Source organism: Aedes albopictus, chromosome 2, assembly GCF_035046485.1.
Source record: "Aedes albopictus strain Foshan chromosome 2, AalbF5, whole genome shotgun sequence".
Classification (NCBI taxonomy): domain Eukaryota; kingdom Metazoa; phylum Arthropoda; class Insecta; order Diptera; family Culicidae; genus Aedes; species Aedes albopictus.
This window is the reverse complement of record NC_085137.1, coordinates 331,125,021-331,148,015: the sequence shown is the minus strand read 5'-3', so window position 1 is coordinate 331,148,015 and position 22,995 is coordinate 331,125,021. Positions and strand designations below refer to the sequence as shown.

The 22,995-nt window shown below is 37.4% G+C and overlaps 1 protein-coding gene across 1 annotated transcript in view; it reads right to left on the bottom strand.

Moving 5' to 3' along the window:
- LOC115257248 (uncharacterized) overlaps window positions 1-22,527 on the bottom strand; it is a gene marked incomplete at its 5' end in the record, with an annotated part of 66,789 nt that extends 44,262 nt beyond the window's left edge. Inside the window, one exon of the mRNA XM_062848369.1 lies at window positions 22,254-22,527. Within this exon, the coding sequence (XP_062704353.1) occupies window positions 22,254-22,527 (274 nt within the window). The remainder of the gene's footprint in view (window positions 1-22,253) is intronic.
- Between the last annotated feature and the right edge of the window lie 468 nt (window positions 22,528-22,995).

Genomic DNA, 22,995 nt, shown 5'->3' with positions numbered 1-22,995 from the left:
AAATGCCGTGGTTTGATGGGTCGCATGCATGGGTTTGTTGCAATTTCATATCTGGCCCTTTCCTGGGGTACCGGTCCGGAACACTTAAATGGCCATAACTCCGGAACGGCTGGACCGTTTCAAACCATTTTCAATAGGAAACAATGGGGCAATATTCCGCGTCGATTGAAACATAAAGCGTTGAAATCGGATGATATTTACTAGGGCCTGTCCATAAACTACGTAGACTCTTAGGGGGGGACGGGGGGGTCTGGCCAAAGTCTACGCTCCATACAAATTTCGAAAATTTTGTATGAACAAAAGTCTACGAGGGGGGAGGGGGGGTCTGAGATGGCCGAAAAAAAGTCTACGTAGTTTATGGACAGCGCCCTATCCAAAAGTGAGGTGACATTTTTGTACACATACACACATACACACGTACACACACACACACACACACATACATACATACACACACACATACACACACACAGACATCATCTCAACTCGTCGAGCTGAGTCGATTGGTATATAGGACTTGGCCCTCCGGGGGTTCTATCAAGATTTCATTTTTGGAGTGAACATATAGCCTTTCGGTACACCTTGGTGTACGAGAAAGGCAAAAATATGATCTTTGTCACAAAAACTCAAATATCTCAAAACCCTATCTTTTTACCAACGTCAATTTTTTAGGAGAAATGGCCCATTATATCAGCTATCTACCATAACATTTTGGTGATGGTAAACTGATAAAAAAAAAGTTATGACATTTCAAACATTTCACAATTTTTACATTTAGTAACAAAAACTTTTTTTTTCTGTGTAAATTATTTCGAGAATTATATTTTGATGCTGATTTTATTGTAAAGGCTACCGCCTGAATTAAACAAGTTGTTTTCATGATATTTTTGTTTGATTATTCATAATTACTATAGTATCTATTTGAAACTTAGACGCGATCCAGTGTTGTGATCAAAAACATTGAGAGTGTCATACTTTTTATTGTACGTGATTGGTGAAAAAATCCCTTGATAGTGTTATAAAGCTGTTGATTATAAGAAAAATGGAATTAAACTTATTTTTAAGACAAAAGCTGTATAATAAAAGTTTTATATACGCGTATACGTCTAGTTTATCTGCAAAAAAAAAATTACCTATTAGAGAACAGACTTTTTGATCGGAAGAATGTGAGTAACTTCAACAACAACAATTGCATGAGTGGTACATACCATAGACAAACAGACGAAACGCCTAGAACAATTTTCGTGAAAATCCATCGCCCAGTTCACACTACCACCACCTGGTGGAAATGTTTCACGAAACACTGCGTTGTGCAATATCGTCATCAGAAGGCGCTAGTGTGAAACGTGAAACGCACGATGGGCGCTCTTGTGGTTATGAAAGCCACAACCAAGATTCAAAATGATCGTTAAAGGCGTGGTCAATGAAAATTTCGTCAGTGTTACGTTTGTGTGTCTGTATACATACTATGACAATGCTCACGAAAAAGCAAAGAAATACTACCGCTATGGATATTAATAATTTAATAGTAAATTTTTTCTTCAGCCAAGCAAACAACACCAAACTAGTCAGTTAAAACTAATAAGTGATTTTGTTTATTATAATCTAACGAACAACATGAACAGTCGCTTTCTCAAAGGTCTTCAACTCAACGCTCTCTTGTAGACCGTTTGATAAAAAAAAAAAATGTTTAAAAGAGTTACGAAATCTCACCGAAAACACCATAGATAAACTGAAAGAGACTGGTTATGCCCAAATGTCCACATTGAATACAAATTTACTTGCATGTCCTGCCGTCTAGACTTTGAAAAACGAGCCATCTGTATATCATCGGTAAAGCAGGGTGCAGGAATTTCGAAAACGATAACAACTGAGAAATTGCCAGAAGTGCTAAGTGCAGAGAGTCATGCCACCGTACCATCAGCGACATCTGTTTAAACAATTTAATCACGCCCCTTTTCAAAAATGTTTAGAAATATTCTTCAACATCTATACCCATTTCAATATTTTTAACGTTGCAAAACACGCTTTCAACATTCATCTTGAAGAAGAGGGAAAACACTTGTCCTCAAATGCAACAGCAAATTAATGAATAAACGACTAATGCGCGGAGGGCGTGATAAAATCGGAACATTACTGTACATATAATATACAAGTAACCCCCAAGTAACCAAGGTGCTTAAGCCTTATTGCATGCTAATATACGGTGTATTTAGTGCAACTATTACATTACATGCAAACTTAAAGTTGATTTAAAGTGGAAGTGGGCAATTATAGAATCAAATTAAGATTATACTGGTATAATCTTGAAGCAGTCGTATAATTGCCCATTTCCACTTTAAATCAACTTTAAGTTTGCATGTAAAGTAATGATTGCTCTAAATACACCGTATATCAGCATGCAATAAGGCTTCAGCATCCTGGTTAATTGGGTAATACATAATAAAAACAGCTTGTTTTACCCACGCAAGGCCATTAACAATACAATCAGCATCAAACTGCGATTTCCGGCCGAAATAATTTATACAAAAAAATATTACTGAATGTGAAAATTGTGAAATGTTTTAATTGTCAAAACTTTTTTGTTTATTAGTTTATCATCATTAAATTTTTATGGTAGATTGTTAATACAATGGACCGTTTTCCCTAAAAAAAATACGTTGGTAAAAAGATAGGGTTTTGAGATATTTGAGTTTTTGTGACAAAAATGATATTTTTTAATCTTAAAAAAGATTTTTTTCACAGTGTATATTTTCTTAGGAATCACCATTTAGTTATCTAACTTTGCTGAAAAATTCATAGCAATCGAACAAACCATTTTGGCTGTGCAGATTTTTGAATTTTTTTGAACCATTTTCACATACATCCTTTTGAAAAGTTAGTCGTGATTCAAAATAAAAATTTGATATCGAAAAATGGCGATTTAGATGGAACTGAAAAACTGTGCAAAGTTTCAGTTCAATAGAAAATCATGAATTGAAAAATTTGCTTGATTTTGATGCTGTTGCTTGGAATCGCTCATCTTCCAAAACATGTTTAAATCGATTTTAGATGATGAAAAAAGATATTTAGATCAAAATCAAAAATTTGGGTATTAGAGGGTTAAAATGTTGAACTCTCGAGTTGTGCACATTGAGAGTGTGTAGCTAGTCCCAAGCACCATTCATTGAATCTCTGTGCAACTTCGATTGTTCTGGTCAATCACGGAATAGCAACTACGATGTGTACGGTTATCTTTGCTTTGCGTTGCTTGCTTTGATTTTCAAAAGAACAAATTTCCTCTACACAATTTTCTGGAATATCAATTAGCCAAAAAAAAAAACACCGAGGAAATAGTTGTAGCTGCGGTTTAATCAATCGAAAAGCTACCACGTAAAAAACGGCGACTTTTTTGCCTTTCTCGTACACCAAGTGTACTGGAAAGGCTATATGTTCACTGCAAAGATGACTTTTTGATAGAAGGCCCGGAGGGTTGAGTCACATATACCAATCGACTCAGCTCGACGAATTGAGGTGATGTCTGTGTGTATGTATGTGTGTGTATGTGTGTGTGTATGTGTGTGTGTATGTGTGTGTGTATGTGTGTGTATGTGTACAAAAAAACTCACATCACTTTTTGGCAGTAAAGCTCAACCGATTTTAATGACCGATGGATCATTCGACGCGGAATCTGGTCCCATTGTTTCCTATTGAAAATGGTTCGGATCGGTTCAGCCGTTCCGGAGATATGGCCATTTAGGTGTTCCGGAACGGTACCCCAGGAAGGGACCAGATATGAAAATGCATCAAACCTATGCATGCGACACATCAAACCACGGCATTTTCGATAACCAGATGAGCGGTAAGCAGAAAAATAGTCTAAGACCATATCTGAACCGGTAGTGTTCCGGAACCGGTTCCGGGTGTCCCGCCGGAAGTAGCAAATATCAAAGTGAACCAAACCCATGCATGAGACACATCAAATCACGGCATTTTCGATGACCTGATGGACAATGAGCAGGAAAACCATCTCAGACCATATCTGAACCGGTAGTGTTCCGGAACCGGTTCTAGGCGTCCCGCTGGAAGTGGCCAAATATACAATTGAACCAAACCCATGCATGCGGCACATCAAACCACGGCATTTTCGATGACCTGATGGATAATGAGCAGGAAAATCATCTCAGACCATATCTGAACCGGTAGTGGTCCGGAACCGGTTCTAGTCGTCCCGCTGGAAGTGGCCAAATATACAAGTGAACCAAACCCATGCATGCGACACATCAAACCACGGTATTTTCGATAACCTGATGAGCGGTAAGCAGGAAAATAGTCTCAGATCATATCTGAACCGGTTGTGTTCCGAAACCGGTTCTAGGCGTCCCGCTGGAAGTGGCCAAATATACAATTGAACCAAACCCATACATGCGACACATCAAACCACGGCATTTTCGATGACCTGATCGACAATGAGCAGGAAAACCATCTCAGACCATATCTGAACCAGTAGTGTTCCGGAACCCGTTCCGGGGTTCTCGCCGAAGTGGTTAAATCTGAAAGAGAAACAAACCCGTACATGCGTCACATCAAATAGCGGCTTTTTAGATTTCCTAATGAACGGCCAGCAAGTGTTTCGGAATCACTTTTGAGTGGCCGGAAGAGGCCAAATGTAAAAGTAAACCAAATCCAGGCATGTGACACATCAAATCGTGGCTTTTGCGATAACCTGATGAACAGTTAGCTAGAAAATAGTCTTACGTCACACTAAAGACAACTGGTAGTGTTCTGGAATTGGTTCCGAGAGTCCCATCGAAATTGTCAAACCCTGCATGTGACACCTTCAATTTGCAACGTTTTTGGTTAACCGATGAGCAGTTAACAAGACAATAATGTTAGACCATATTTGGTTCAGCCGGTAGTTACCCGGAATCAGATCCGGGTAGTAAAATGTAAAATTTAACCAAACCCATGGATGCGGTACATCAAATCACGACCAGTATTGTAAACATTCGACACTTTTTACTACCTTCATTTCGTAGCCGCAGTTGGGTGTCAGTCGGCTTTGTTACATTTGTGCGCTCCTCTTACCCAGAGAGTAAAAAATTCGAAGATTGAAAGTGAAGATTGACATTCTCATTTTTTCATTCGTGTTTGGCCACATTCATTGTCAGCTGAATGAGTCTCAGAATTGAATGAAATCTGTCATGAATATTTTTTCGCACGTCATATAATGTCCAATTTCTTTTACCAGATGCATAATCCGACTTAATGGACAAATAGAACAGATAGCTAGGATTACAATTAATCACTGTACACAAGTTCTGAGGTGATTGAAAGTATAATCGGGAGTTACGGTCTAGTTATATTCATCAGTGAAAATTGTCAGTGACAGAAAAATGAATGAATAAGTGAGATAATTCATTCACCAAAATGAATTTTATTTTGATCCCTCAGTTGAGAATTTTCAAAATTCGCGTTGAATTTCACTCATTGAAAATGAAAATTTTAAACTCTGCCTTACCTACACACAACACGAGCAGTAGATCAAAGATCAATAAACATAAGAAAGGGTCAAATCAATGTCATCTGACACGATGACATGTGTCTAATTCTAGCTTTACGCGTAGATTTTCATTCAATTCCGATTATGAATGTTAATATTAGTTTATTATTGCATGTTGCATTGAATACGACACACAGATGGGCAACATATCTCTTATTATGGAAGAAGACAGGAATAACAAAAGCCAAATCGTCTCCCGAAGCCGCTATCGTGGTGAAGTGCATTCGTTTGACATTTTTGTATCGAACAGTAGTTTGATTGCTTGTGTTGCGAATGTCGGAGACAAAGGAGGCCGAATATCGATGAAAAGGTTCAAATGACTGTGATCTCTAACAAGACTGATCACGTCTTATCGACAAATAGGGTCAGACCACATTAGATTTTCGGTAGTGTTGCGGGTTCAGCTGTGGCTTCGAAAGTGGTTAGAAGTAAAAGTGAAGCAAACCCACTCATGCGATATATCAAATCGCGGTGATTAGGTAAAGGCGAATAAATAGCAATAAAATATTCTCAGACCATAATTGGGACAACCGGTAGTGTCATGGCCCATGACTCATGGAATCAGATCCGGCTATCCCACCGGAAATTACCAAATATAAAAATGAACCAAACCCATACATACGACACATCAGATCGCAGATTTTTTGATAATCTAATGAACGATTAGCAAGAAAATAGCCTTAGATCAAATTAGAGACTAGCTGTTGTGTAGCAGATCCAACGTTCATGTGAAAAATTAAATCGTGGCTTTGTTTGATGGCCTGATAAACATTAGGTATGAACAACAGTGACGAATAGGTCTAAGTTCTCATGTATGAGAACAAAATATGGAAAAACTCAAACGATCTCATCACATCGTACCATTTCAGATTCCTAAGGTGTAAATTTATAGCAGGATGGGTCAACGTTGAATGGAAAAATAAGAATTTGATCGCGTCAACAGAAGATGGTGGCTGTTTTAAGGAATTTTGAGCTCTAAAACTATGTAAAATAAGTGTATTTGGTATGGGAAATACGTTCGGAGTCCAACAGAGTATCCAAGATAGCGGTCCAAAGTCCAAGATAATGGCCCAGTATTCAAGTTAGTGCCTATTTTATAGGATTTTTAATTCTTGCATTATATGCATATTTTGTATGAAAATATGTCCAGAATTCAAAATTTGTAATCAGAAAACCCAAGCTGTGTGCTGTTTCACAAGGTCTGCAATATGACTATAGTTTGAATGGGAAAGAATGCCGGTCTTCGTCCAAAACTGGTAACCAGAAAATCATAAACGACATGCCAAAATTCAATACGGCGACTATTTTATGTAATTTTAGGTGCAGAGTCCAAAAATGAATACCAGAACATCCAAGATGGTGTCTCAATGTTCAAGATGGCAATTAGTTTAGTTGGGGTAAAATGATGACCAGAAAATCTAAAATGACGTTTCAAAATTTTGCGGCTTCATGACACTTGTTTGGTTTGAGTTTTGGATCGTTGTCTTATATTTTGTGAATATTGGATGTTATGTTAATATAAAATGTATCCATATTGAGTAGATTTAGCAAGCAGTTTTCATTTTGTATTTATGTCAATGTCATCAACATGTCGCTCGAGTTTTGTTGAAAGGATATTTTAAAGCACGAGAAAGGCAACATCACCGCTAGGTGGATTAATTAGGGTTTTTTATTATCATACAAATTGGTACGAATGTTCTCAGAATTTGATGACATTTTTAGGTAGGTAGGATTCATATATACCTATATGAACAAAAACTAAATTGAAAAAAATCAGGCTCGCCTAATTTTTCGGAAAACTCCAGTGGAAAACAAACATTTTCCACAGATACCACTTACTGTAAAAAATCATAACTCAAGAATATGGCATCGTAGACACATTTTTAGCAAATTTTCTCTACAATAAAAAAAAAATACCAAATAAAAATTGTGTTCCACAAAATTTTCCAACAAACAATCATTGTTTGTGCAAAACTTGTTGTAAAACTCGTCTCTGAATTAACCACCAGAGATGTATGTGTTGTCACAATTGAATCAAAAATATTTGTATCTGGGAATTTTCGCGGACTTCGAAAATAGTTTTTCCGACTTTTCCAACCGATTTTTCTCAACAGTGGAATATTTTGTGGAAAACAATTTTAATTTGGTATTTTTTTTTCAATTGCTGAAAATATTTGCTTTTGATTTCCGAAAAAATGTGTCTACGATGCTTCGTTCTTGAGGTATGATTTTTCAAATTAGGTGGAAATTCGATTGTGCTGAAAATGGAAATGTCTGTGTGTGCATGTGTGAAATTAAAACTGAAATCAGAAGATTTTACGAATAAGTGTTTAGTTCCCGCTCGTATTAATTTTACTAATGCTATTTCAGTCAGGATTGGTCCGCCGCAAACATCTTTTACCTATCAATATGCTGGGGATTTACAAACAGATTACCTACTGATAACCTAAGGAATTCCACCAGTAGTGTGGAACGCTCTCATTCAGTGTTCTGATTTCGAAGCGTCAAGAAAGATGAATCTAGTTTCGCTTGCTCTGTTGTTACTCGCACATAATAGTTTCGCTGCAAAAACTTACATAATACCGAATTTAAAGGTTAGCACTATTGTGGGAGCAATTGAATTCTAAAACTAATGTCAATTACAATATTTTTAGGCTAGTTGGCATCAGGCAAATGACCACTGCAAGGTAAACAATATGCAGTTAGCATCGTTTGCAAACGATGAAGAGCACAACATGTTGATAAAATTGATGAACGAGCAGCTGAATTGTACCGTGGTGTGTCGTGTGTGGATCGGTGCCAACGACTTGGCCCATGAAGGTATTTTTACGTGGGCTTCCACAGGGAAAACGATAGGTTTCCAAAAGTGGAAACGTGATCAACCAGATAATGGTTCTGGTTGGAATAAAGAAGAAGATTGCGTGGAAGTTCTCTACGAACCAAGTATTCGGTGGATTTGGGAGTGGAATGATCTTGTGTGTGGAAATGATGGACATTTTGTTTGTGAAACCGAGAAACACGAAGTTAAACAATTTAAATAGATAGAATAAATGCATAGAACACGAAACCTATTTTTATTTGATAGCACCCCCAGAAAAAAAATCTGAAAACTACACGTGACGTAAATACTAGAACGTTTAAATATCCATTTCATTTAATTTAATTTTACATAAAAGACTTCCTTGCACGTAATGTTGTGAACAAGCTCCATACTGCAAACAACCTATAATTTTGAAATTCTCGTTTACTCACTACTGCCATGCACCCAGCGGTTTTCGTAATGCAACTTGATTAGCAATTATGTTTTCGTAACGATGAATATCATCGCAATTTGTGCGATATGTCCGTTTGTCTGTGCTAAAGCGATCTCATCAAATCACACCATTCCAGATTCCTGAGGTGTAAATATATAGTAGAATGAGTAAACGTTGCATGGGAAAACTTAAATTTAATCGCATCAATCCCGGGCAAATTGTTTTCAACCCTCTGTTGCGTCTCAAATAACTGGGTAAAATTTTTTATGCGACTGGTTGCGCCCTTGCGCTTTGTAATGTGACTGTAATTTGAAAGGGATTAAATAGAGGGAATTTCAGTTTCTTGCATTTTTTTTCCCTAAATTTTACATGAATCTTGTAACCTATTGTGATAAAATATAGCCTAAAGTGTGCAGAAAAAACTTTATCGTAGACCGCAAAGTGATCTGTGATTGTGGAAAAAGTTAATTATCGTCTTGATATTGATCGGCCTCCAGTGATAAATGAAGGTGGTCAAGCAGTCAACTGAGGAGTCTGATAATTTTCAGCTCTGGCTATACGTTGAACATAATGCGGAATATGTGCTATCAATAAGTTTCCCAATTCGACTTCGATAAAATTATAGTCTTCGGTTTGCAATCAAAACGACGTATGTTATCTATGTCCGACGTTTCGATGGTCTATGCTATCTTTCTCAAGGGCACCATTTGGAATTGGACGTTTTACATATTAAAATTAGTCGTTCTTCGTCTGGTATTATGGAATGCACACAGAATGTAGTCAAATTATGGACAAACTTCACCAATTTCCTTCAATTTTACAGACAATGATCAAAACAAGTAATTTAGGGTATTTTGGGTAAGGGATACACAGATATTGAACATTACGTTCTGTAAATTCAAGATAGAGGACTAAGAGTAAATTTTGGATTGTCGCACAGAATTGTCGCCTTGATGGCTGTTCGTGACAGTATGAAGATGATCATCAATATTAACTTCTTTTCTCGATCAGCCTAGATAGCTGTGTAGCTAGCTGTGTAGTGTCGGTAGAATTACACTACGGACCGCCTATTTCGGTGGGAAGAGTCCACCAACAGGTGACCCCACAGGTCACACTTGAGGCTACATAAGGGCAAGGTTATGAAGATGCTGTTAATTAGTTCAAATTTTCACCTATATGGTTTCGCATTATGCGATTTACACAGTGTATTCTGTGTATCCTAGCCTTCGGCGTTTTCGATACCGATCTGGTGTTGTTGCTGCTGTTCTTTGTTGTGCTCGAGCCTGTGTGCTTGTCAACTACTTAATTTTTGCTACACTCAACTCTGAACTAATCACCAGAGATGTATATGGGGCTATTCATAAACCACGTAGACCAAAATTTGGCAATCTCAAACCCCCCCTCCCCCCTCGTAGACTTTCGTCCATACAAAAATTTTGAAATTTGTATGGAGCGTAGACTTTGGTCAGACCCTCCCCCCCTCCCCCCAAAAAGTCTACGTGGTTTATGAACGGCCCCTATGCTATCACAATTGATGTATCTGTTGGAAACCTTAACAGGAAAGACGTCCATTGTTCGGTTGATTTGCCGCATGACGAACCATCCCCTACAAACAAGTCATCGCATACTGCACTTCAAAAGGCCTTCCATTAATTGATAGCAGTAATGCCAACGCTCGCCATATCATCTGGGGCAGCTCAGACATTAACTTGAGAGGCACCAGTTTGATGCAATACTTAAGTAATACAGATCTTGCATTACTAAACATAGGCAACCGCCCAACCTTCATGGTATCTGCTAGAGAGGAAGTGTTAGACATAACGCTTTACTCTAGTAGAATTAGTCACAAGCTGACCAATTGGCACGTGTCAAATGAAGAATCTTTATCTCACCATCGCTTCATCTTATTATAACCTGTGAATGTTACTGAATCTTATTATAACCTGTGAATGTTACTTTGCGTTTCAGGAATCCTCGGTCAGGATCTCTTTACTGATTTGGTTACGGCCAAATTTCATGGATACTCACCATCCATTGACACTCCAAAAGATTTAGATGATGCCGTTGATACTACAATGACCTTCATCATGGAAGTTTTTAAAGAAGCATGTCCTTTACGGTCTGTGAAGACCACAAGAGAAACCTCTTGGTGAAACTCTGATCTGGCGAAACTCAGGAAACAATGTAGAAAGAGTTGGAACAGACGACGTTCGATTGGTTTGGAGGCTTTCAGGTCGACTCGCAAGGCCTACAGGAAAGCTCTCCGGTTTGCTGAACGATCCGGCTGGAAAAACCTTTGTACAAATGTTTCCAGTTTGAGTGAAATCAGTCGGTTAAACAAAATCTTTGCGAAATCTAAGGATTTCCGAGTGAACGACCTTCGTTTGCCAAATGGCGATCGCACTTCCTCTGATAAGGAAGTTCTGGGATGCTTATTCAACACACTTCCCAAGATGTGTGGATATTTCATCTTCGGATAAACCTGATGAGGAATTCCACGGGGTCATGTCAGTCGATCCTGAGCGACCATTTCAAAAATATCTGAAACTTTGCACAGTTTTTCAATTTCATATAAATCGCCATTTTTTGATATTAAACCTTCATATTCACTCACGACTAACTTTTCAAAAGGGTGTATGCGAAAATAGTTCTAAAATATTCTAAAAGCTGTACAGCAAAAACGGATTGTTCGATTGTTATAAATTTTTCAGCAAAGTTAGATAACTAAATGATGATTCCTTAGAAAATATACACTGTAAAAAATTTCTTTTTCTACTTTGAAAAAATATATTTATCACAAAAACTCAAATATCTCAAAACCCTATCTTTTTACCAACTTCAATTTTTTAGGGGAAATGGCCCATTATATCAGCTATCTACCATAAAATTTTGGTGATGGTAAACTGATAAACAAAAAAGTTATGACATTTCAAACATTTCACAATTTTTACATCTAGTAACAAAAAAAATTTTTTTTCTGTGTAAATTATTTCGAGAATTATATTTTGATGCTGATTTTATTGTAAAGGCTACCGCCTGAATTAAACAAGTTGTTTTCATGATACTTTAGTTTGATTATTCGTAATTACTATAGTATCTATTTGAAACTTAGACGCGATCCAGTGTTGTGATCAAAAATATTGAGATTGTCATACTTTTTATTGTACGTGACTGGTGAAAAAATCCCTTGATAGTGTTGAAAAGCTGTTGATTATAAGAAAAATGGAATTGAATTTATTTTTAAGACAAAAGCTGTATAATAAAAGTTTTTTTTTATACGCGTATACGTCTAGTTTATCCGCAAAAAAAAATCCCTCTTACACACTTATTTCTGAATTGCCTGTTCGGTACTTTTTTGACGAGATTATAACAGCAGTACGATCTCGGTAGTTTCGGTAATCGATTTTACTGAGGCTCAGTAAAACAACTGTCAAAATCGTATGGAAAAGGTAAACAATGCATTTTTGCTGAACGAGTTCGGTGCTCAGCAGTTTCAAAAATTCAAAAATAGAGACTTCCAGCTTTCATTTGCACGGTCCCTCAAAAAAATCCACCGAGGGATCTCGAACAACTTTTTCAGAATACTGTTTTTCTCCATACAAAATGAACGGTTCCAAATTAATCCCTATTTCTACTTAACAAACATACCCAATTTTTGTATGAAAAAGTTCCCCCGATGGAATATTTCGATGTTGGGCTTGAATGAAAGCTAGTAGCGTCAACTTTCACGTAACGTAAAAATTAGCGATGCCTATTTTTTTGTAATAAATTTCTTATACCAGACACACCGTGCGGTAATCAAAATTAAGTGTGTAGAGAATAGACTTTATGATCGGAAGAATGCGAGTAACTTCAACAACAACAAATGCATAAGAGGTACATACCACAGACAAACAGACGAAACGCCTAGAACAATTTTAGTGAAAATTCATCGCCCAGTTCACACTATCACCACCTGGTGGAAATGTTTCACGAAACACTGCGTTGTGCAATATCGTCATCAGAAGGCGCTAGTGTGAAACGTCAAACGCAAAGAAAAACGATGGGCGCTCTTCTTGTTATGAAAGCCACAACCAAGATTCAAAATGATCGTTGAAGGCGTGGTCAATGAAAATTTCGCCAGTGTTACGTTTGTTTGTCTGTATACATACCTGACAATGCTCACGAAAAAAACAAAAAAATACTACCGCTATGAATATTAAAAATTGTATAGTATTTTTTTTCTTCAGCCACCAACACCAAACAAGTAAGTTAAAATTAATAAGTGATTTTGTTTATTATAATCTAACGAACAAGATGAACAGTCGCTTTCTCAAAGGTCTTCAACTCAACGCTCTCTTGTAGACCGTTTGATGAAAAAAAATGTTCAAAAGAGTTACGAAATCTCACCGAAAGCACCATAGATAAACTGAAAGAGACTGGTTATGCCCAAATGTCCACATTGTGTACAAAATTACGCATTTGCACGTCCTGCCGTCTAGAATTGGACAAACGAGCCATCTGTATATCATCGGTAAAGCAGGGCGCAGGAAGTTCGAAAACGACAACAACTGAGAAATTGCCATCAGCGACATCTGTTTAAACAATTTAATTACGCCCCTTTTCAAAAATGCCCTGTAATATTCTTCAACATCTATACCCATTTCAATATTTTTAACGTTGCAAAACACGCTTTCAACATTCATCTTGAAGAAGAGGGAAAACACTTGTCCTCAAATGTAACAGCAAATTAATGAATAAACGACTAATGCGCGGAGGGCGTGATAAAATCGGAACATTACGGTACATAGTATATTATATTATATGTATATATAATATATAATAAAAACAACTTGTTTTACTCACGCAAGGCCATTAACAATAAAATCAGCATCAAACTTCAATTTCCGGCCGAAATAATTTACACTAAAAAAATTATTACTAAATGTGAAAATTGTGAAATGTTTGAATTGTCATAACTTTTTTGTTTATTTTCATGGTAGATTGCTAATACAATGGACCGTTTTCTCTAAAAAATTACGTTGGTAAAAAGATAGGGTTTTGAGATATTTGAGTTTTTGTGACAAAAATGATATTTTTTAATGTTAAAAAAGATTTTTTTCACAGTGTATATTTTCTTAGGAATCGCCATTTAGTTATCTAACTTTGCTGAACAATAAAATCAGCATCAAATCGCGATTCCCGGCCGAAATAATTTACACAGAAAAATTTTTTTTACTAAATGTAAAAATTGTGAAATTTTTGAAATGTTATAACTTTTTTGTTTATTAGTTTACCATCACCAAATTTTTATGGTAGATTGCTAATACAATGGACCGTTTTCCCTAAAAAATTCAAGTTGGTAAAAAGATAGGGTTTTGAGATATTTGAGTTTTTGTGACAAAAATGATGTTTTTCAATGATAAAATAGATTTTTTTTCACAGTGTATATTTTCTTAGAAATCACCATTTAGCTATCTAACTTTGCTGAAAAATTCATAACAATCGAACAATCCGTTTTTGCTGTGCATATTTTTGAATATTTTTGAACCATTTTCACATACACCCTTTTGAAAAGTTAGTCGTGGCTCTAAATAAAAATTTGATATCGAAAAATGGCGATTTAGATGGAACTGAAAAACTGTGCAAAGTTTCAGTTCAATAGAAAATCATGAATTAAAAATTTTCCTTAATTTTGATGCTGTTGCTTGGAATCGCTCTGATGTCTTTTCTTGTAGTTATGATGCCCTAGCTTCGGCTCGGAGTGTTGTAACTATAGAATCGATTGAGTGGGCACTTAATAGCTTTGCTCCTTGAAAATCTCCTGGGGCAAATGGGATTTATCCGTTTTGCTTCAGAAGAGATTTGATTATTTTAAACATGTTATGAAAAAAGTATGCATGTTTGCAGTTTTGCTACAGCGTTACAGGCATGAGAATGAGACTTTTTTCTGTTTACCGTTCATCTATACTGGCAGTAAAATTAAAACAAAACAACGGCAGCACCAATACCATCAGACGCCGCACCGACGGCAGTCAAGCTGACGCTTGATGGTTTTCACTTCCCCACGATAATATATATGAGCAGTCATGCTGAGGCGTATGATTGCGAAAAATGTCAAATATTTTCAACTGCTAATAACTCACTTGTTTTAATAAATTATTTAAATGTATTTGCATAAATAGCTAGAGCACACTCCTAGCTTTTTGATGCATGTAAAGAAGTTTGTCTAGAAGCGGTTTGAAACGCAGAAAAATGCGAAAATGGGTGAGACAGAAATTTCTGTCGTCGTTTTGCTCGAGTACTGGCGCTCTCGCGCTTGGAAACCGTTTCGAGGAAGAAAACTGCACGAAAAAAATGTTATGACATTTATTTTTCGAACAGTTTTAGTTTGGCTGGGCCTGTAATGTTCGTGTCAAATGTACAGCCGGTAATCGTTTTTTCCAGTACATTTCTCATCCCTGACAGCGTATATTCCTCAATCCTGGCGGATATTACTGTAAAGTTCATTCTGTAAGTGGGTCCTACGTCGTATGAAGAAGCAATGAGTTTCATACCTATCAGTTTGAATTCTTTTCTTCTGAAATATTTAGAACGCATTGTCGATCATCACATCCGTGATGTTCATCTGACCAATGTGCCTCTTCATGTGAACAACATGCTTACCAATCTGGAAAGGCCACTGTAACTCTTTTACACAAAGTTGTTTACGATATGTCTAGGTATTCAATCGATTTTTATTTTCAAGTATTCTTTGCAGAAGTTTCACAGCAATTAATGTAATATGTCTCCTGCATTGTACATAGAATAGCCATTGAAAGTTTTGTAAAAAAATATGATACAAATTATAGAAAAACAAATATGATATCGCACACACAAATTGTCCGTTAAATAAATTGGGCAGTCCTTATGCAGTTTTAGTCTCCAAAACTATGCATTATAGGTATACACACTTAAATTCACAAATTGATCTCGGTAAACGGTTTACCGAGAATCCAACAGCTGATATCTCGGTAAAATATTTACTGATTCTCGGTAAAAATTTTACCGAGATTTCGGTAAACCATTACCGAGTCTCGGTGAACTTTGCCGAGATCTCGGTAAAAAGTTGGATTACCGAGATCTCGGCAAAGTTTTAACGACATCTCGGTAAAACTTTTACCGAGATTCAGCAAAAATTATTACCGGATTCTCAGCTGTTGGATTCTCGGCAATCCGTTTGCTGAGGTCGGCGATTTAATTTAAGTGTGTATGAGAAGTAAGGGATACAAGAATAATGAACATCACGTACTGAAGATCCAAGATAGGGAACTACGAGTAAATTTTTGGAATATCGTCTTGCATGTAATTAATACCGAACATCATTGTTGTACAAAATATACCCATATTGCGTGGAATTCAAAAACAGCTGACATGTTTTGTTTTTGTGAAGATCTAGTGGGCGAAAGTGGGCCAGACAAAATACCTCAATGTCAACAAAATAAACAAAAAAAAACTAAAACGATAAAATAACTGAGCAAAGTGACACTTGAGTTATCTTAAAAAGCAATGTCAAAGAGTAAAACATGTTTTGTTTAGCTCGTGAGAGCTGTGGATCATCCAAATAAACAGCAGCATTAGCCTCTGTTTACTGTATCAATCGATGGGAAAGAACAAATCAATTTATTCCTCGCCTCAGCATTGTAGGAAATTTTACCATTAGGTGTCACGGATGATGTTTAAAATATCATAAAAAGTAAAACCATCTGAACGATAAGATTTATTGTGACGTGAACTGGATTTTTGTTAAACGGATAAAAGTGCGATATTTATCAACATATGAGTTATGTTGAAATGGTATATCGAAGGCACGAGGAAGTCCCCATCACCGCTAGGTGGATTAATAAGGTTTTTTTTAATTCATGCTATATTAGCAAAATATTTCCACGAGTAAAAAAGCCCTCACTAAGCCCGGGACCCACATTTGGCCCTGATAACATTTATTTAAAACCTCAAAGATCTTTTGCTTTATTCTGGGGAAATCCTTTTCTGGGAATAACAAACAGAATGCTGATAATCTGGGGGATTCAACAGTATCTCGAAGCTCTGTCATTTAGTGTCCAGTTGTCGAAGCATCAAGAAGGATGAATCTAGTTTCATTTGTCATGTTGTTACTTGTACATGTTAGTTTTTGTACAAAAACTTTCATAATACCGAATTTTAAGGTTAAAGCTATTGTTTGAGACCCTTAATTAAACACCTAATGCAATTTGTGATATTTTTAGGCTAACTGGCACCAGGCGTATGATTACTGCAAATCAAATGATATGGAAATGGCATCACTTACAAACACTGGAGAGCACAATACTTTTAAAGAATTGAGTAAAGTGATTTTGAACTGTACCAAAGCATGCAGTGTGTGGATTGGTGCCAATGACTTGGCTACTGAAAACTCTTTCGTATGGTCTTCCTCCGGGAAAAAGATGGAGTTTGAAAAATGGAAACTAGGTCAACCAGATAACGGTTTTTGGAATGAAGAAAAAGAACATTGTGTAGAAATTGTTTACAACCCCAGCGAAGATTGGTTTTGGGAGTGGAATGATTTTGTGTGTGGAAGCGATGGATATTTCGCGTGTGAGGCCAAGAAAGGTGAGATTATACAGTTTAAGTAGACAGGATAAATACATGGAATACAAGTAAAAAATATTTCTATTTTACTGTTATCTTCTATTTCTATGCAATAGTGTAACGTTTCTAGCCGGGCTAAAATATAAACGTTTCATAAAAAAGTTATCATTTTCCATATCAAAAGACATTGCCAATAAAGGAATAGGGGTGGGAGCAATAATAAAGTACAAAAGTTCCATAAACAAATCAAAAAGTGCATACATACATCAAAATTTCCCATAAAAATTGATTTTCGACCATTAAAAATGTTAGAAATTCCACAAACAATTGCAATAAATATTTTTTTTTCTTCTAAAAAAGTTTAATTTTCCATTTGAAAAAATATCAAAAATGAAATTTTATATTTAGCAATAAACTAAATTTGTTTTATTATAGGGATTTTCAGCTTGTTGGCTGGCTTATCTCTCAGAGCAGTAAATATGAAACAAGGAAAAATTAACAGCCGTAACTGTGCCGATTCGCTTTTAGGCAATCCACAGATCTAAGAAGTTGTCAGCTATAATGCGATGAGTATTAGAGAGTTCGGGCAGCAAGCTATTGCCTGTAAAATTGCATTCATAGTTATTGTCGACTATTCAGTCTTTCTATCATAGTTCTATGATGTAGTATGTTTAAACATTTTTGGTAGGGAATAGTTATAGTGGAAAACAGACGTATATAGAAGCCACCGCCCAAGTGGCGCGATACCCTATGAAAAATGTTGTTTTTTATTGCACTGGATGTTTCATTTGTAAAAAAATATGCCATTTTTTATTGCTCAAAACTCTATTATTATTTATGGAAAATTATGATATATCTTTGCCCTTTCTGATTTCCTTATGGAACTTTTATAGTTTATTATTGTTTCTTACTTACCTTACCGGTTAGGCTAAGGCCTGAGTGGCCTCTCCTGTACATAGTAGCCGTTTCCATTCTACTCGGTCCATGGCTTTGTGTCTCCAGTTCCGCACTCGCGAAGGATCCGCAGATTGTTCTTCACCTGATCGACCCATCTAACTCGCTGCGCACCACGTCTTCTTGTACCGGTCGGATGACTCTCGAGAACCATTTTAGTCGGGTTGCTATCCGACATCCTGATGACGTAGCCTCCCGATTTTCGCGGTGTGGACGATGGTTGGTTATCTCAGCAGCTATGCAGCTCGTGGTTCATTCGCTTTCTCCACACCTTCCGTTCGAAAACTCCAAATGCGCGTTGGTCTTCTGTACGTAGAGTCCATGTTTCGTGCCCATAGAGGACGACCGCCCCAAGTAACATTTCAAGTTTTATGCTGTACTATTAGCAGTTTACATCGCCAATTTTATAAAACTGTCAATAAAACCAGCTATTCCATGAAAACCGTATGACAACCGCTATAAGAACGTCTTCCAGCTAAGTGGACCACTCTTAATGTGGTTTTCGAAGAAACATTAAGAGCACCAATAGGTATGCAATAAAACAAGTATGTTGTTCATTTTTGGTTGGAACAACTTTGACATTCAGTATTTAATCATCCGTGTGATGAATTGTAAACAAACAAATGTTCACTGCAAAATTATCGGAGAATCCATTTTTTCGAAGCCCAAAGTGAATAAGTTTAAAAGTATGTGACTCTGTGGTGATTTCTGGGGCAGTAAAACATGTGCGGAAGCAATTTTGTCGTTTTTTTTTCGGAAGATAAGTGCAGAAAATAAGTGCGCCTACCAATAAATGCGATTTTGGTGTAAATTGCGGATTCAGAAAAAAAGTGCGAGTGATCATTTTGCATCTATTTGAGATAAATAAGATTTTTCCAAATGTGGACACATGCAAGCTTGTTGTATTAAGCGTCGATTCGTCAAGGTATGTATTATTTGATTGAATTTAGAGATTTCCTGCTCAGTAGAAGTTCCGAGATTCAATATGGCAGCAGCAACTTACCGAGAAAAAAGTACGCTAGACAATAAATCTACTGTCTCTTCGCCATAACCACAATATGTGCAATTGATTGGCGGTCACCAGTCAAAGTACACGAATTGTTCAACAGCCTCCATTTCATCACCTTCGATATGAATTCGGGGTGGTGAACGCGGTGATTTCTCCCTGGAGCCCTTTGCCGTCATGTACTTTGTCTTCGACACATTAATGACTAGGGTAAGTGTACCAATTATGGCTATAGTACCAATTATTCGCCATAGTTAATATTCAAACTTTAACGATGTAAATCAACAAGAAAAATTTTGTGAACAACAGATCACGTTCACAAAAGATAGTCGCACTCATTTAAACTCCACATTATTCTCAAATAATAATAGAAATAAATCATTTTCCTTAAATTTTCGGCTTCCTTGCACCCTTTTTTACCATTAGTGTACCAGTTATGGCTAACCCCATAAGGAATGCATGCAAATAGTGCGAAAAGGAACCGAAGTTAAAAATTGTATCCATAACTGGTACAGGGTTCTTATCATTGGCACACGCTGTAATAAATACTAAAAGTAGTTTTGGCTCCGTTTCTATATTTTTCCTGTAAAGTATGGAAACTAAGCTGTCTTTTAACTTATTGATGACATTCATTGGTCTTCTCGTTATTTTTGTATAAATAGCTTTCCTTAGGTAGTGCCATAATTGGTACACCCACCCTAATCCGATTCGCCTGGCTTCACTCTTTAGTCGGATGAACGTTTCCGCCATCGTCTCAAATTTACAGGCAATAATATCAATATCATCAGCGAACCCAAGCAGCTGAACGGACTTCGTGAAAATCGTCCCACTCGTGTTTATCCTCGCTCTCCTTATTACACCTTCTAACGCAATGTTGAACAGCAAGCACGAAAGACTCTCACCTTGCCGTAACCCTCTGTGAGATTCAAAGGGACTCGAGCTACGTCAATCATTCGATTCATCGTCGCCTTGATCAATCGTATCAGTTTACCAGGGAATCCTTATTCGTGCATAATCTGCCATAGCTGTTCTCGATCGATTGTATCATACGCCGATTTGAAATCGATGAACAAGTGATGTGTGGGCACGTTGTATTCGCGGCATTTCTGCAACACCTGGCAGATGGCGAACATCTGGTTCATTGTAGCGCGTTCACGCATGAATCCAGCCTGATATTGCCCCACGAATTCTCTTACAATCGGTGATAGACGGCGGCATACAATTTGAGAGCGCTCAGCAGTGTTATCGCGCGGTTGTTTCCGCAATCCAACTAGTCGCCCTTTTTGTAGATGGGACACACGATACCTTCTATCCAGTCCTCCAAAATCTTGGTAATGTCTCAGTGTAGTGCTCTCATCAGTGCTTCTCCATCGTATTTTAGAAGCGCGCTTGGTAGTTGATCTGTTCCAGCGGCTTTGTTGTTTACCAACCGGCCAACCTCCTCCTCAATCTTTTGCAGATCAGGGGCCGGAAGGCTTTAATCCTGTGCGCATACTCCTGGATCTGTTACCACGCCACCTTCGGTACTTGTAACGTCGCCACTGAGGTGCTCATCGTAACTCTGACGCCACCTCTCGACCCCTTCACACTCACTCGTGAGAATATTCCCGTGATTATCTCGGCACATGTCGGCTTGTGGCACAAAGCCTCTGCGCAAGCGGTTTAGCTTCTCGTAGAACTTTCGTATGTCCTTAGAGTATTATTGATACTACCCCTATTTATTTATTGGCAGTTTTAGAATTATCCATGGACATTTTTAATCTATTTTGGGTCCTTCAATTGGCTGCCTTTTAAAATTAAAAAACACTCACGAAATTGAAATGATCATATCTCCGTGAATTTCTGACCGATTTCAGAAATTTTTGGCTCGTTCAACTCAGAAACTACTGATATAACTAGATAATATTCTTTTGGACCTGTCCGATCACCGTAAGTGCCAAAAATCTGGATTTCTGGGTCCATGTTTTCATACAACACAGTTTACCGTAAACCCGTGTCAAATTGATATCGAAATTGATCATACGATTTTCCGTTACATAAAGCTTACTTTACATAGTTTCCTTGCAAATACCGTTTTGTTTCCGACTCCCACAAAACCATGCTTGAAAGAAAACTATTCAAACAATACTTTATCTAACGTTAAAACGTCTGATAAATTACGACCCGGTTTACGGTACGGGATTTTCAGTAGGTTAGTAGCAATATAGGTATCAATCATCCTAAAATTGCTTCAGCATATACTATCTGACCAGCCTGGATTTGAAGCTGTGATTTCGGAACACGCTTCCCGTGGCAACATGATTGACCATAAACATTTTAACGCTTTGGAGACGGAATTTTCGCCTTTCCGGATGCAATGTCGCTGGTCTAAAATACGTTTGTAAATGTCGGTTTTCTTAGCTGGGCTAATGTGACCCATCCGTCTCCAAAGGGTTTGAAGCATCAACAATATGGGTATCAACACGGTGTAGAGACATGCTCCCAAAACTTCGGATTTTACGAAAACCACGGTGGTCAGATCGGTCCAACAGAATATTTTCTCGATAGATAATGAGTTTCTGAGTTGGATGAACAACAACAACAAGCATTCCTAAAATCGATGAAAAAAATATGGAGATATGATTACTTCAATTTAGTGGGTGCCTGGATACCCTGCCGGCATCCCACGTTATAAAAAAATGTAGGAGCCCCTCCTCACTTTTAAATTCGGTCAACCCATTATATGTATTCACGGATTCTTAGATCTAGCAGAGTTTCAATTTCCTAGTCTTTTAAATATCGAGATTTGAAATCTAAAAAGATACCCGGGTACTCTTCCGGTCGGATTGAACAGGTTCACTATTTGAATTATATTATTTCAATTGTGTAATAGTACTACAACATGAATCCCCTAAAAAACATAAACACTTACCCGGATAGCTCCCGTAAGATGCCACACCTCCGGTCATAATCTTTACCATGTGGTCCTTGTAGGGCTTTTTCTTCTTCTTCTCGATCGGTCGGATGATCAGTAGCGGTATTTCCACGTTGGAGCGTTTTGGTTTTCGGGCGCCCACCGTCATGTTGAAGACAAGGGCCTTACCGACCCGGCTCGTTTCGGTCAAATCGATCTTGGCACTAGCCGTGGTGGTCTGTGTCGATTGCCCAGTGGCACTTTCTTCTGCGCGCAGCACCGTCGGAGCTGAAAGTTGAGAAAAGTTGCGAAAAAAAGAGGATGATCATTTCGTTGGCTTTAATGGTGGCATTACTCAGTATGATGCATTTAAATACGATCGGTTTAGCGAATTATAACATTTTAATCGGTTTTCGGGAATGGTATGTTTGTTATGAAACTGCGGAAACGGATCAAATCCCGTGTTATGACTCGTGGTCAAAATAAAATCAACGATGATTGGTACGCGTACAGGAAAAGGCAAACAGTTATCGATATGGTAATTGATGAATTGGTAACCGTTTATTCCATGTTAATGCTGAACGTAGTTGTGGTCATGGGCGTAGCCAGAGGGGGGCAGGGGGGGGGGCGAGTCAACTCAATGAATATCAATAACTCAGAGTTCCAGAAAAAATATCTCAAAAAATAAACTATCCTAATAATTAAGGATCCACAATTATCAAACCTTTTTGCTAGAGAGCCACCGGAAATTTCGCAAAGA